The 16,112-nt window shown below is 49.8% G+C and overlaps 1 protein-coding gene across 1 annotated transcript in view; it reads right to left on the minus strand.

Moving 5' to 3' along the window:
• Nucleotides 1-5,623: 5,623 nt before the first annotated feature.
• The window catches only part of LOC119363091, an 11,204-nt gene continuing 715 nt past the window's right edge, over nucleotides 5,624-16,112 (minus strand). Inside the window, exons 2-6 of the mRNA XM_037628393.1 lie at nucleotides 15,693-15,862; nucleotides 15,045-15,317; nucleotides 11,168-14,138; nucleotides 6,388-7,204; nucleotides 5,624-6,229 (exon numbers count right to left, since the gene is read on the minus strand). Of these exons, the coding sequence (XP_037484290.1) occupies nucleotides 7,062-7,204; nucleotides 11,168-13,973 (2,949 nt within the window). The 5' untranslated portion in view covers nucleotides 13,974-14,138; nucleotides 15,045-15,317; nucleotides 15,693-15,862 and the 3' untranslated portion in view covers nucleotides 5,624-6,229; nucleotides 6,388-7,061. The remainder of the gene's footprint in view (nucleotides 6,230-6,387; nucleotides 7,205-11,167; nucleotides 14,139-15,044; nucleotides 15,318-15,692; nucleotides 15,863-16,112) is intronic.

Consider the following 16,112-nt stretch of genomic DNA (forward strand, 5'->3'; position numbering starts at 1 on the left):
GGAGTGGGGGTGGTAGTGGTAGGGCCGGGGGTCGGCTGGCGTGGAGTGGGCGCGGGTGGAGCACGAGAGCGCGGGGTGTCACGACGCGAGGGCATGGGAGTGCGTGGGGAGGCAGGTGGGGTCGCGGGGCCAGCTAGCCGCATGGGACGGGCGGCAGGCGCGTGTGGCTGATCGGGACAAAGATCGCGCATGGCAGCCAAGGGCGGCAGGTGCGGTCTAGCACGCGCGGATCCCGGAGGGGATGCGGGGGCCCGGTACGAGGTAGGTAGGATCTGGGGGTACGCTAGCAGGGGCGGCGGATTTTTTGCAGCTCGGGCGGGTGCGGGAGGATCTGTGGTGAGGTTGGCAAAAGGAAAAGTGTGCTCATCAAATACCACATGACGGGAGATGTGTACACGGCGGCTGGTCAAGTCGAAGCAGCGGTACCCCTTGTGCTCTAAGGGGTAACCGAGGAGGACACAGGGTGTGGAGCGAGGCGCGAGCTTATGTGGTGTTTGATGGGTGAGATTAGGGAAGCAGAGACACCCAAAACGCGCAAATGGTCGTACAAGGGATGCTGCCCGTGAAGAAGGAAATATGGGGTGAGCTGGGTGACCGCGGACGACGGGCGCCGGTTGATGAGGTGGTTGGCAGTGTGAAGAGCCTCAACCCAATATTCGGGCGGCACGTGTGCGTGGACGAGGAGGGTGCGGAGGACATCATTAGTGGTGCGTACGAGCCGCTCTGCCTTCCCGTTTTGTGGTGAAGTGTGGGGGCAGGAGAGCCGGAAGACCACACCAAGGCGTGAGAAGTGATCCCGGAGGGAGAAGGAGAGAAATTCGCCACCATTGTCACACTGCACACATTTAATAGACGCATTATATTGGGTGGAGACATAAGCAAAGAAACATTGAAGAGTGGCACTCGTGTCAGATTTGGTGCGTAAAGGAAATACCCAGGAGTAGTGAGTGTAATCATCTAGGACAACAAGATAGTATTGATAACCAGAAAAAGAGCATATTGGGGACGTCCACAAATCACAGTGTATAAGCTGGAAGGGAGCAGTAGTAAAAGAAGTTGATTGTGAAAATGGTAAATGCGTATGCTTTCCAAGCTTACAAGAACCACACATGGGGGAGTCTGGCATATTTTTATTACATGAACTAAAGAAACTATTTGCTAAGGCAGAAAGAGAGGCAAGACTGGGATGGCCGAGCCGCAGGTGCCATAGGTCGCCGGTGCTTGAAACAGAGAACACCAGAGGACTGCCATGTTGTGGGAGAAACGGGTATAGATCGCCGGAGTTGTTGGACCTCATGAGAAGGGTCCCTATTGCCATGTCCTTCACAGAGAATCCAAACAGGTCAAAAGACACAATACACCAATTATCTCTAGTAAAGCGAAGAACAAAAATTAGGTTTTTGGTGATTTGAGGGGAAATTAAGATGTTATGAAGGTGGAAGGGGTAGGGAGAAAGAGTGGTGGAACCAGTAGCAACTACAGGGATCGTCGAACCGTCGCCAACAGTAATAGGAAGAGGACGATGCGATGGAGAGGAGATGAGTTTGGTGAGGTTACCCGAGGAGCCGGCGATGTGGCTGGTGGCCCCCGTGTCCATGAGCCACTCTGAGCTGCTAGGCGGCTGCTGCATCTGAAGGTTGGCGAAGGCATGGGCCATCATGCCCTGTTGGTCCCACTGCAGCGCGGGAGACGACGGCCCGGCCACCTGGTACGCCTGCTGGGGCACGGGAGGGCGTGGGCCAAGAACGCCCGTGGCATTGGGCGACACCCAGGGAGAGCGCCACTGCTGCGGAGAGGGGGCCGGAGATCCCTAGGGGGCGAAGTACCCCATCCATGACTGCGGGGTTGGCTGGCCGCGCCCCGGGTTGGAGCTGGACGAGGCACCGGGGGAGCCACGGCCACGGCCGCGTCCACGGCCGCGCCCACGGCCACGGTCAGCGGAGGGACTCCCGGAGGCGGGCGCTTTGCCCTTGTCGGATGGTGAGGACGGCGGGGGGCGGTCGCCAGAGGAGGGCCCGCCGTGGTGGACGGCGAGCGCCGTGGCGCCAGCAGTGCGTTCGCGCTCGGTGATGTGGATCTCCTCCAGGAGCAGCCACGACCTCGCCTGGACGAAGGTGGGGAAGGGCTGATGCATGGGCAGCAGGTGGCCATCGTCTGGAAACGCCGGCTCAGCCAGCGCACCAGCTGCAGCATGAGCGAGCGATCGGTGACCGGCTCGCCAATGTCGGCCAGTGCGGAGGCGAGCTGCTGGAGGCGGCGGCAGTACTGCGCGACGGTCATGTCACCTTGAACGGCGACACAGAACTCGGCGCCGATGTGCACCACGCGGCCGGCGGCGTTGTCGCGGAAGAAGATCTCCAGCTGTTGCCAGAGATGGTACGCCGTGGACTCGGGCGACTGGATGACGTCGTACAACTCGTCGGAGATCGTGGCGTAGATCCACAGCACCAGCGTGATGTCGTCGTTCCGCCACACAGCGTCCTCGTGCAGCGGTTCGGCCTCCTCGAGGACGTGCTCTTCGACATGGTACTTGCACATGACGAACCAAAAGAGTTGGCGCCACTTCGAGTAGTTATCCCCGTCGATGCTGAGCTTGAAGGGGATGAACGAAGAGATGTTGATGTGGTGCATGGAGGGAGGAGGGGCTGCAGGAACCTGGAAGGCTGGGGGCGCGATGGCGAGGGCGTCAGCGGTAGGGCGCATGACGCGGAGGGGCGCCAGGGCGACGAAGAACGCGCGCGTTCGGAGACGCGGGTGCATGGGCGGGCGCCGTGCAGCGAGCCGGGGCGGCGATGGGGGCCGGCGCAGGTCCGGGGGTGACGCAGGGGAGGATGAACTCGGTGTTAGCATCTCCGAAGGAGCGAGTGCGTCGAAGGGGACGTTGGATGCTCATGGCGGAAGCGAGAGGTAGGAACGAGAACGTCTGATACCAAGTTGGATTGAGGGAATCACTTGTGTATTCCATCTGAAGAGCTCATGAGTTTAAATACAACGGAGGCACACTCCCTATGCTAGTATCGTTACAACAGACTATACAGGATAAGCGGCGATCACGCCGTGCGTGGAGTCATGGGAGAGTGCGCGAGCGTGGGCGCCGTGGTCACCGCAGGAACCGGTCCAGGTGGTTGTTCTCCTGTGTGTGGTCCGCGGTCGGGTTTCCAACAAATAGAGGCAACTCCGGTGGACTAGAGAGGCAAAGGAGAGACTTGGGAGCTGCAGACAAACCTCGGGGTCCTTATATAGCCGCGGAATAAGCTCCTAGATCTCACGGGAGAGCTTGGACAGGTCACTAATGGAGGACAAAGGCGGTTTGCGGCACGGGCATGGCGATGGCGACAACACTGCAATGATTCAGGGTGAGGCAGCAGCGCGGGGCGATGCAGGAGGTCACGATCTAACTCCAGGACATGGTTGGAGGTCGAGACGACGAGGGAGACGTCGGAAACAGTGGCCAGAATGAGCCAGAGTGTGAGCTTGCCATGACGCAAGCATGATCACCACGCGCACTAGTGCAAACTGCGAGTTTTGGCTAGGACGACCATGTCTAGTGCATTGACCTTAGTGCCCTGAGTTCAAACGCGGAAACTACTCAGTCCAGGGGCAAAGAAGAGAAAAGCAGGAGGGGCGAAAATATTGTGGCTGCAAGGTGTTTGTGCTGTCCAGAGGGGGCACAAAACTTGGCAATGAAGGAAGTGATTTGTGTGGTGATGATCACACACTAAGGTGATGCTGATCACCAAAAATCAGCTTAAGAGGAGGGGTTTAGAGGGTGGTTGCTGTAGAAAGTGATCCACTGGTCAGAAATGGAGATGATGAAGTTGCACTCACATAAGTGCATTAAATGAGCTGAAAATGGTCATGGCCCAATGATTTGAAGATATGAAGATGCCCAAAAAGTTTCATGCCATTGGGACTTGTCAAAATATCACTTGCTTCACAGGGCTTTATTCTGACCAGAAACTTGAAAAAATTGCACAGGGCAATTGGCTAGATGAAATGAGCCAAAACTTGGTGGAGGAAGTTAATATAGATAGGAGAATGTCCTGGTAAATTTTCAGCTTAATTGAAGCAATATAAAATATAGTTGCTTCACAAACTGAAATTCTGACCAGAAACCAAGATTTGGAGCTGGGCTCACATGGATCAATGGAATGAGATGAAACTTGGAGGAGGGTTATGATATGAGCACATGAAGGAGTGTGCAAAATTCAACTCATTTTGATAACCCTAGCTAGTACTTCCTTCGCAAAGGCTTCCCTCAGACAGGAACTTTGAAAAATCACTGAGGAAGATTCACTAGGCAAATGACGTTGAGATTTGGCATAGGGCAATGATATGGACAGGAAAAGATGCCCAAAAAGTTTGGAGTCAAATGGGCAAATATAAATAGCACTTCCTTCACATAGTGCCATTTAGGGCAGAATAGGAAAAGAATTATTGGAGGATGAACTTTAAACATGGCAATAAAAAGTTTTGCCATATTTGAGCAAGATATGACCCAAGCAATTTATGAGAATTATTTGGGAATTTTTGGAGTGACATAAAGATAGGTTGCCTCACAACCTAGGGCAAATAGGATAATTTCTTTAATAGAAGAGGAATATTCCCAATAAAAGAATATTGGGATTTGGGCTAGGATGAAAATGACATGGGCTAAGGATGGTTTTGGGGATGACAAGCCACTATAAGACCTAGAAAGACATGATCTTCCCAAGTTTTAGAACCACATAGCCACGGAAAAACAAATCAAATTAATAAATCCAAGAAAATCATCAGAAAAAGAAAAGGGCAAAAGTGCCCTTCCAGGGTGTTACAAAGATGGCGCGAGATAGTCGCTGGCTCGCTCATTCTTCCCTTCTTTTCGTTTTTTCGTCTGTTTTTCTTCTCTGTAGCACGCTCGTCGTGCCCATGATCACTTGATTCCCACTGTTTTCCCGCTTGCTTCCTTCTAAATCAGTGAAGCCGATAACCCCGGATCTTTAAAAAAAAAGTTGAAACAAGGTCATCTTTGGGAAGCGACTCATGGAGGGCTGCTAATGAGCGACAAATTTTGTATGATACTCCCTCCGTCCCAAAATTCTTGTCTTATAAATTTGTCTAAATACGGATGACTTTGTATGGTACTCCCTCCGTCACAAAATTCTTGTCTTAAATTTGTCTAGATACGGATGTACATACATCCGTATCTAGACATTTTTAAGACAAGAATTTTGTGACGGAGGGAGTATGTTGTAAGGAACTCTGCCATTTGAGCTAATGCTAGGCGACCAGGATCGCTAGTCACGGGAACACTTGGCTTGTTTGGCTTTGTGCTGCGTGATACCGTCTGGAACCGACCGCTACTGAAAAACCTAGCTACTGAACCTATATACTGAATGCTTTGCTGCTCCACCCAGACCTGGCTTCCTTTGAGTCTAAGTCATTTTCCTACTGGGAGATCAATTCATGAAAAAGAAACAAAGAATATAATCTAAGAATATAATCTGCGCTTGAGAGTCCAAAACATAATTCATGGCGACCAGGTACAAAGCTGTTGATCAGATTTCTACCAAAGAAGAATATATAAAAAACTGGAAGCAGCAGCAGCAGCAGCATTGGGCCACCACAAATCAACAAGCCATCATTAATGGTTCAGGCATCAACAGGATTTCATATCCAAGATCACAACACCACCACCAGCAAGGTTCAGCGACCACGAGTTTTTCGACACTCAAATGCCATCGGCATCACAAGCGTACAAAGGCTCAATGAGTTTCTACACTAATAAGCACCATCTCTACCACCAGCGTAAAACCCTAAGCAAAGTTTGCCACCCACCCCTTACATCAAACAAGTACAGGGCTCAATGAGTTTCTACACTAATAAGCACCATCACCACCAGCAGCGTAAAACCCTAAGCAAAATTTGTCACCCACCCCTTACATCAAGTCAGACTGTCGGTTCACACCAAGGATCAGTCAGCGTCTTGCATCCTTGGTCCACCAAGGATCAGTCAGCACCACCAAAATACCCACACTCATCAGGAGCAGTCATTATTTGAGAGCCTTAGCACTCAAACCTCAGCTTCGAAGGTAGCCCTGTATATCCGCCAGTGGAACAGTATTTCGCCCTGCAGACACCCCCTACTGAGGATCAGCCTCAGCAACTCTGGAAAGAACTCTGGGAAGTTCTCAGCCGCAAACAGTTCACTTTCATTTCCAGTTCTCATGGACTGAACGTAGTTTTGCAACTGTGAAGGCAAAATACAAAAGTCAGATTGACTGCCAACCACAAATACACAACAAGTAAACAATACATCATTATCTTCAGAATCAACTATGTTATAATCAGCAGGCTGGAATCAACAATATCAGCAAGAATATAATCAACAAAGAATTTCAAACTCACCATTGCATGATCATATGCATGTTCAATCACGTGCCTCAAAAGCTTCAGCATGTCTTGAACATAATCCTGATAGTATGCAGTCGCAGCAGCAGCTTCCTCGTTAGATGGCTGGGTTGCATCTTGGGGTCTTGGGTCAAAATCATAGATAGCTTCCAGGATAGGATGTCGAGCGTCTTGGAAGAATCCTGTCCATCCCAGACCTTCATCGAATACCTTGGTAAACGGAAACTTCTTCTTGAATTGCAGCTTAAAAATTGCGTCATATATTCCATAAATGAAATTCTTTCTGGCCTTCGGAGGTAACAAGGCTGGATGGTACATTAGAAAGTCATAGTACCACCCATAATATGCATTATCCAAAAGATCTTCTCCATTCTGTCGTACAGGCCCTTCAGGGTTGTTAGGGTCCAGATGAGGGCTCAACTCACGGATCAGGTGAAGCATGTTTTTTTTTTCAAAAAGGGGGAAACCCCAGCCTCTGCATCAGTACGATGCATACGGCCCTCTTATTAACAAAATAGAGTAGTGCCAACAAGGTTCAAAAGGTCCTCATAAGTGAAAAAAAGCAGAACAAGCTCACACAGAGCCCGAAAAAGCTAGATACATCAACTAGCCACATCAAGATGCCACAACCGGCTGGGTAAACTAGGTAGGAATACTAAATGCCTATCCTATTACATGACCGCCATCCAAACCGGTTGAAGATAACCCGAGCTACCATCTCCCAACGGATAGACCCAGTAACCAAATGCTCCCTGGCCTCCGTCTGGGTGAGTAGCGACCACGAACGGATCAGAGCCGTAGTCCGGAATAAAACCTGCAAAAAATGTATACATGATATTCTGTTAAAGACCAGATCGTTTCTGCAATTCCAGATAGTCCACATCAAAGCACAAACCCCAACCCGAATATGCCTCGCTAAGTTAGGCTCAATCCCATTAAGCCATGTCCCAAATAAAGCATTAACAGAATTCGGTGGTTTGATATTGAAAGCAATGTGGACCGTCTGCCAGAGTACCTTGGCCAGCGGGCAATCAAAAAAGAGGTGTTTAATAGTCTCATCCCGATCGCAGAAACTACACCTAGTAGGTCCTGTCCAATTACGCTTCATCAAGTTATCCTTAGTTAAAATTGCTTGTTTATGGACAAACCACATAAACACTTTTATTTTCAAAGGAACTTTGACATCCCAAACATGTTTGGACGTAGGAATGGAGTTCGAATTAATAACATCAATATACATTGATTTGACTGTGAATACTCCAGACTTAGTCAACTTCCAGCGCAATTCATCGGGTTGTTGAGAAAGCTGGATGTCCATCAGTCTCCTAACTAGATGGAGCCATTCTTCCCAACGATTGCCCTCTAGCACTCGTCTGAATTGAATATTAAGGGAGGTAGATTGGATGACCGAAGCAACGGCCACCTCCTTTCGTTGAACAATGCGATACAAAGAGGGATATTGGATGGCCAAGGGTGTGTCACCGAGCCAAGTATCCTCCCAGAAACGTGTACTTGTGCCGTTTCCAACAACGAACTTTGTCCTATTAAACAATGCCTGCTTGACCTTCATGAGACCCTTCCAGAAAGGTGAGTCAGTCGGCCTTACAGATACCTGTGACAAAGTTTTTGACTGGAGGTACTTGCCGCGAAGGATCTGTGCCCACATAGCATCAGTCTCCGACGAAAGCTTCCACAGCCACTTGCTAAGAAGGCATTTATTCTTAATTTCGAGATTCTCAATACCTAGACCCCCTTGGTCCTTCGGTCTACAAATGATATCCCACTTAGCAAGCCTATATTTTCTTTTAAGCTCATCACCCTGCCAGAAGAACCGCGATCTATAGAAGTCCAGTCTCTTCCTAACACCAACTGGTACCTCAAAGAACGAAAGAAGAAACATCGGCAAACTTGTGAGTACCGAGTTAATTAGGATTAACCGGCCTCCATATGACATGAGCTTGCCCTTCCAGCAGCTCAGTTTCTTCTCAAATCGGTCCTCAATGCACTTCCATTCTCTGTTTGTTAGCCTACAATGGTGGATAGGAATCCCCAAGTATGAGAAAGGTAGCTCTCCCAACTCACATCCAAACAATTGCCTATAAGCGTCCTGTTCATCTTTGGTCCTACCAAAACAGAACAGCTCGCTCTTATGAAAGTTTATCTTTAACCCGGTCAATTGTTCAAATAGGCATAAAACCAGCTTCATATTTCTTGCCTTAACCAAGTCATGCTCCATAAAGATGATTGTATCATCAGCGTATTGTAGGATAGAGATACCTCCATCAACAAGATGGGGCACCAATCCACCTACTTGACCATTATCCTTAGCCCTTCCTATCAGAACTGCCAACATATCTACCACAATGTTAAACAAGATAGGGGACATCGGGTCTCCTTGTCGTAGGCCTTTATGTGTCTGGAAGTAATGACCTATGTCATCATTAACTTTAATTCCCACACTACCTTTTTGCGTAAATGACTGTACCTGTCTGCGCCAGGCTTCATCAAACCCTTTCATACGCAAAGATTGTTGAGAAATGGCCACTTTACCTTATCATACGCTTTCTCGAAATCCACTTTAAAAATCACTCCATCTAATTTTTTGGAGTGGATTTCATGGAGCGTTTCATGCAGGACTACCACCCCTTCTAGGATGTTTCTGTCTGGCATGAACACGGTTTGGGACTGTTGCACCACAGAATGCGCAATCTGTGTGAGCCTGTTGGTCCCGACCTTGGTGAAGATTTTGAAACTAACATTAAGGAGACAAATCGGCCTGAATTGCTCAATTCTGACCGCATCCGTCTTCTTAGGCAGTAGTGTGATAGTCCCAAAATTCAAGTGGAATAGTTGAAGCTGTCCAGAGAATAGATCCTGAAACATAGGTAGTAAATCCCCCTTAATAATGTGCCAGCACTTCTTATAGAACTCGGCCGGGAAACCATCCGGTCCGGGAGCCTTATTATTTTTCATTTGTGCAATAGCATCAAAAACCTCCTTCTCCGAAAACGGGGCAACCAGAAGCTCATTATCAGCAGCCAAAAGCTGAGGTACATCCTCAGTTCTGGACTCATCGAGGGACACCGTATTATCCTCCGGTGGACCAAATAACTGCTTATAGTAGTCAGTGATGTACGTTTTTAGGTTATCCTGACCTAAAATCGTACCCTCGTCCTGCTCAAGCTGAAAGATTCGCTTCTTTCTGTGCTTGCCATTAGCAATTAAATGAAAGAACTGAGTATTCGCGTCCCCCTGGACCACTCTACGTACTTTAGCACGTAAAGCCAACTTCAGTTCTTCTTCGCGGAGCAGTTCTTTTAACCTCTGCTCCGCCTCATTTTTAACCTGAAGCTCTGCGGGTAATAAACTATTGGGCTCGACTTTTATGTCCAGGTCATGTACAAGAGAAAGGAGTCTATCCTTTTCAATCTTATACACACCGCTAAGGTGCTTAGCCCAACCCCGCAAGAAGCTTCTCAAATTCCTAATCTTATTCTGCCATCGCTCAATAGGAGTTTTGCCTCGAACATCTTTACCCCATTCCCTGGCTATCAAATCTAAGAACCCCTCACGTTCGAACCATGACGTCTCAAATGAGAAGGTGTTCTTGTTACCCACGTGGTTCGGCTCCCCTGAGTCCATGAACAATGGGGTATGATCAGATATTCCCCTCGAAAGAGCTTGCACCGTGACCAACGGGAATTTTTGTTCCCACTCCACGCTTGCAAGAACCCGATCAAGTTTTTCGTAGGTTGGGTTTGGCAGAGCGTTGGCCCATGTAAACTTTCGGCCCGAGAGCTCTATCTCTCTCAGATCCAAACTTTCAATAATGGTGTTGAACATGAAGGACCATCTGCCGTCAAAGTTATCATTGTTCTTCTCCTCTCGCCTCCGGATGATATTGAAATCACCTCCAACTAAAATCGGTAGTTGTTCTGACCCACAAATTCTAACGAGGTCTGCTAGAAACTCCGCTCTAAACTCGGGCTGCGCGGCACCATATACCGCCACCAAAGCCCAGTTAAAGCCATCCGTCTTAGACCTAACTCGAAACTTTACCGCGAAGTCACCCATCACTACACTACGGACTTCAAGTGAATCGCATCTCACACCTAGTAAGATACCCCCCGATCTTCCTCGCGGAGGTAGGCAATGCCAATCGAAATCAATACCACCAACTAGTGAGGAGAGAAACTGCGGTGCAAAGTTATCTCTACCCGTTTCAGATAGAGCAACAAAATCTAGCTTCTGCTCTAGAGCTGACTCAGCCAGGAATCTTCTTTTAGCCAAGTCCTTGAGACCTCTGCTATTCCAAAATATGCCTCTCATAGTTCATCATGGAATTTTTTTGTGGTCCGAATCCTAGCACTCCCACGAACTGCGGAATCGGGATAAATCTTCCGTTTCCACTTACGCTTAGGTTTACTAAGCTCAGTCACCCGTTCCTCATGACCGGGTTCACAAATATTTCTAGCGTCATTCTGTAGGGGTACATCATCTTCCTCAGCGTCATGGTTAGTGGGTGCTAGATCCTCACACAGGCTATCAAGCACTCTAACACCTAACGCATTAATCTCATCATCATTCATTGGTTTAACTGCTGCAAGATTACGAATAGTCTCTAAAGCACGTTCCGCCTCCAGGTCTAATATATCATTCACCGAATTGGTAATTTCACTATCCGTAGCACCTAGTGAAACTCCTAACTGGTTTGCATTATTTATAATGTCCTCATTAGAAAAATGCAATAGGGAATTAGACAAGTTGACGAACATACCAGAAGAAAAAGCAGCCTCCTGCAGCTTGGCCGCCCTCATAGCGCACCTCTGCTGCATATCGTCCACCTCCGGGACGTCGAGGATGCGAGCACTCATCCGTCTCCCCTCGGAGATAGGGTCCGGGATCCCACCAAACGCGATCACCTCCTCCCTAGTATAACCTGGCACTGAAACTCTGACAGGTGGTGCCGAAGTCACTAGAGAAGGCGTCTGCGGGCTCCCGATCCCCTTGGACGAGTGCCCCACATCAGGCAGTGGGGAGGAGCGTAAGACAGGGGCCTCCTGCCCGCGGTCTGCTCCCGCCCCAACCGGCAGCTCGGACGGGAAAGGCATCGGTGAGATGGTCCTCCTGACCATCGGAGTAGAGGGTGGAGACCGGGCCTCCTGCCCTGGCGTCCCCCCTCCCGCAGCAGCAGCCACAGTGGTTGCCACCACCGTCGCCGAAGGAGTCGAGGCCGCCTGCCTCGAGGTCCCTCTAGCAGCCGGAGCCGACCCCCTCGGGGCCGACGCCACCGATGACACCTGCATCGGCCTCGGGACGGGGGTAGAGAGGACTCCATGTCCCGAACCCCCTCCCCCACACCCCATCGCCCCCGCGATCGCCGACACCGAAGTCGCGCCCGCGGGAGTCTGCAGTCCAAGAGAACCATCACCGTGCCACCACGCCGCAACGCCTCCCAAAGAACTCGCCTGACGAGCAACAGACACACCAGTCTCCATCTCTAACTCCAGTGAAGGAAGCGTGCGCTCAAGATCATCACTCGACTCCACCCTGTCACTCCAAAGCCTGGGAGGTGCCGAGGCTGGCTCGAAAGACCCAAAACGTAGAGTAGTCATGGGTACCGCCTGTGAGGCTGTGGGCTGAGCCTCCGATCCATTCCCGGCCGACTGAGCGTGAGAAACGTTGGATCCCTCTCGCATGGTCTCATCTGACGGTGCCCCCTTAGTCCCCGCACCACCCTCCCGGTCGTGCATGTCAACATCATTGCCGTTAACCGCATCATCAAATAAGTCGGTGTCCTCGAACTCAATATCTAGCGGGAACACCTCGCCCTTATAAGTCCAGTTGACCTTATCAGGCACATACTCAATATCCAGAATGCTGACAAGAATCCGGGCAATCCCATTGGCACGAGTGAACGCCATGTCCACTTTTTCTGTCTTTCCAACCATGATGCCCAAACTGGCCACCACGCGAGCATCCTGCAGAGGCTTAGATGGAGCCCCCAAAAACCGCAGCCATACCTGTGTAAGCGGTTTTCCTTTAGGCTCGACCTGTTTCCACTCGTTAAACTCCAGAATACACTTAGTACCGGGAACTTTACACAAGCCAAAACTCAACAATCTCTGCAAGTCATCAACAGATGGGAAATCAACCTTAAAAACTCTGTCTTCTATGAGCACCAACTCCCAAACAAAATCACCGGGAGCAAACTCCTGCAACCTCCTCACAATCTGTGCCTCAGTCACCTCGCCCTGGGTCGCTCTCACAATCCAAGTAGTCGAACTCTGGTTATCGTCCGGGACCTCTCTCGCCGCCGGGGACTCGAAAAACATGAGCTCAGCACAGTAGACTCCGTAGATGTTCAGAGTCGGAGGTAAGTCACGCAAAATCGGGCACTCTCCCGACTCATGTGCAAGCTTGCCACATGACTCACACAGCTGGGCCACACACTCAGCAATGAAGTGGCCCTTCTCGCCACAACGATAGCAAATCATCCTCTCCTTCTTACGGGCATACTTGGACGCCCTCTCTGCATCAGACCTGTCGGCAGCCTCATCCACCGTCCCAGCCTCAGTAACCTCAACATTGGCCAACCCCTTCACCACCTCCATCGCCTGTGGAGGAAGCTCTGAGGAAAGCTGAGTCTCCTCCGTAGCATCTGTAGGAACAGACACCCGAGGTGGTGGTGGGCGGCGAAATCTCCCACGACCCCAGCTCCGACCACCACGGTTGCCACGATGACCTCCTCTCTGACGGTGATCCGGGCCGGAGGCCCCCTCAACGAAACCGCCGGCCGGCCCACGAAACGGTCTCTCAGCCGACCCGTTGCTCTGCCAAGCGTAACCATACCCTCCTCCCGTAGACGAGGAGCCGCGGTGCTGTCCTTCACCGTATGCATCATACCCGTCGTCCCCCCACTGGCCTCGGGGCGGAACATTAGGCTCTTTATTGATCGACTGAGGCTGAGTGGACCGGTTCTGCACCGGCCTAGCAACATAATGCGGTGGTGGTTTCCCTGTGGTTGCCGTTACGCCTCCAACAGGCCGATGTCCGGCGCCGCGGCCAGCCGGCCCATCTCCAGAAGTACCTGGCGCGGGAGGTCTAGGTCCCCCTCTACCCGCAGCCTGGGGAACAAGGGGCGCCGCAACTGGTGCTCTCCCGACCCCCCTCCCGGCAGTATTAGTAGCGGGCACCGAGGCCGGCGCCGTCGGCTTCAAGCTTCCTTCCCCAAGAGCCGGCTGCGAAGGGGCCAGACCCGAAGGCGGCGCACCACCGGGGGGCACACCTCGTCCCGCGGCAACAGCCGCGCCGACACCTCCCGCCGGCGGCCTTTGGCCATTCTGCGCCAGACCTCTCCGTCCGGCGTTCGCTGCCGGCGGGGGAGCCACCCCACCCCGACCTGCAACGCCTGAGGAGGAGCGCTTTACTGGCGGTGGAGCCTCCCCTCGACCTGCCATGGCCGGCAAGGGCTGGACGCGTCTCGCACGTCGATCCCCACAAGCCGGGAAACCCTTCGTGCCTGTCTTGCGAACCCTAGACGGCGGTTCATGTCCTCGATGCCCCACTCTCCATTGCAGCATAATTCGGCCCTGTGGGTATTCAGGACATTCTGAACAGCCTTTCGCAAACACCAGTGCGCTTGAGGATCAATTTCCAACACATCCACTGAGTCTTTGTGACCTTTAAACAAGTTATATTGACCAACAGGAGTTCTGTTGTCAAGGAATTCTGAGAACGATTGAATACTGCAGAAAAAAATGAACAATGCAGAATGAGCCTACTTAATAGCAGATTTACTAATTTAAACATATAACCTCATTCGTAGGAAAATTTACATACAATTTTATAATAGTTAGTCAATGTAATGCAATTACTAGTATATCAAGTAGTGGCTTGTAGTTGCCTGAATAGCTGTTTTTACACAGTCAACATAGCAGTACTTTGGTTACCACAAAGGAATGCACCATTGGATACACATTGTTGCCAAACAATTAACTACAGGTTTTTTTTTCAATGGCAAACGTTGTTCACGGCATTAGGCTGGAGAGGAAGGTCACCTCCCTGACCATGCTAGTACACCGTATCTAACTTCAGGAGGATAGTATGTATTCCATGGTCATTTTATTCCTCATAAATTGACAAATAGGCAAATATTTTGCCTCTGCTTAACAAGAACTTTTTCTAATGGCATTTCTATAAAAAATAAAAACAAAAACACGTACAGGACCAATATCTAGACAGAAGGCGAGAAGGCTTAACAATTTACAACTGGGGTTTAGCACCTCAGAGTTGATATAAATAAATAGTACACTTACGTTAGCACCCGTTTTGACTAATTTCACCAGGATATATGAGCAAAAAGCAAGCAATAACCGTGGCAACTCAACAAGTGCATACATCTCTTTTGTGGCGCAAGTAGTGTAATGACTATACTAAACATGCTGCAATGCTATTCTACACCCTTATCTCCCTATACAAACTGGGTAAGTCAATCCTAACAAACCAAGCTCATTTTTCACACAAATTAGAGCAACCCCCATTGCAGACCATCTTTGACCCACCGACACTTAGAAGTTAGAACACAACACAAGTAACATATGGATTCCCAAAATACAGTAGTCACATAAGTAAACAATTGGTAAAACTAATACCTTCTAGGAAGTCTTGGGAATGATATGCGAGCACGCCGGGTTATGCCATCCCTGAGAGCATCAATGTTTTCATAACCAGAGGCATTGAGATCAAGATGGCGCGACAAGAATTGCCTGAAAGCATTCGCAATGAATTCTTGCATTTGCGGCTCATAATAATTATTGCAGATGTCATATGCCAGCTGCCTATTTTCTCGCTTGAGTCTCCTGAAGTCAATTCTCAAATGGAAGGACCTTGAAGTCAAGAGTTCCGTGGCCTCGTTAAGATATTTCCTGAAAAGTAAGTAAACAAAACATTACATTAGTTGGCAGCAAACAGAAACTGTTATCCTCAATTCTCATTGCATGGTCTAATGGAATATACTTATAAGGAAAACAAAGTACTCAATGTTGTTCCACAAACAATTTGCAATATTCATATTTTAAAATATCTCTAATTTATGTAAGGAACACAAAAGAACACAGTAGAATTCATCATTAAATTTTCTCCTCTAAAGATCACCATATGCCATATAAGTACACACATTATGTATCAGTCTTTAACGGTAGGTTTTATTCTACTAAAGATAATTTAGTTTCTAAACTATTCAATACAGCAGAATACAACAGTGAGATTGATCGATCTATCACAGTGAGGACTGAACTTACTGACGGAGATGATTTAACAAACGCGTCGCTATGTTGTGGAGCCTTCTGACTTCATCCCTGGCTTCCCTTCCCCAGTAATCGGGAATAACGGGCTGAAACTCCATCTCCTGCCAAATTGGTGGAGCAGCTTCAATCTCCAAGTAGTTCCCATCCGGCGGCACAGCTTCAATCTGTAAGTAGTTCCCGACCAGCGGATTGTTAACCGCCCCAGCTTGAGCTTGTTCGAGGTGTCGAAGCAGACGGAGGGCTGGGTCTTGAGGAAGGGGTGGGAGGTCTTGAGGAAGGGGCGGGAGGTCCTCCTGACGGCCTGCAGGAGGTGGGGGCGGGCGCTCGCGGGCAGGTGTGTAGGAGCTCTGTGTGTGGCGTGTTGTACAGGCTCGTCGAGATCATGGCCATGGCGGGCGGCCACGGTCTCGAGCG

The sequence above is a fragment of the Triticum dicoccoides genome, chromosome 2B (assembly GCF_002162155.2).
Source record: "Triticum dicoccoides isolate Atlit2015 ecotype Zavitan chromosome 2B, WEW_v2.0, whole genome shotgun sequence".
NCBI classification, from domain to species: domain Eukaryota; kingdom Viridiplantae; phylum Streptophyta; class Magnoliopsida; order Poales; family Poaceae; genus Triticum; species Triticum dicoccoides.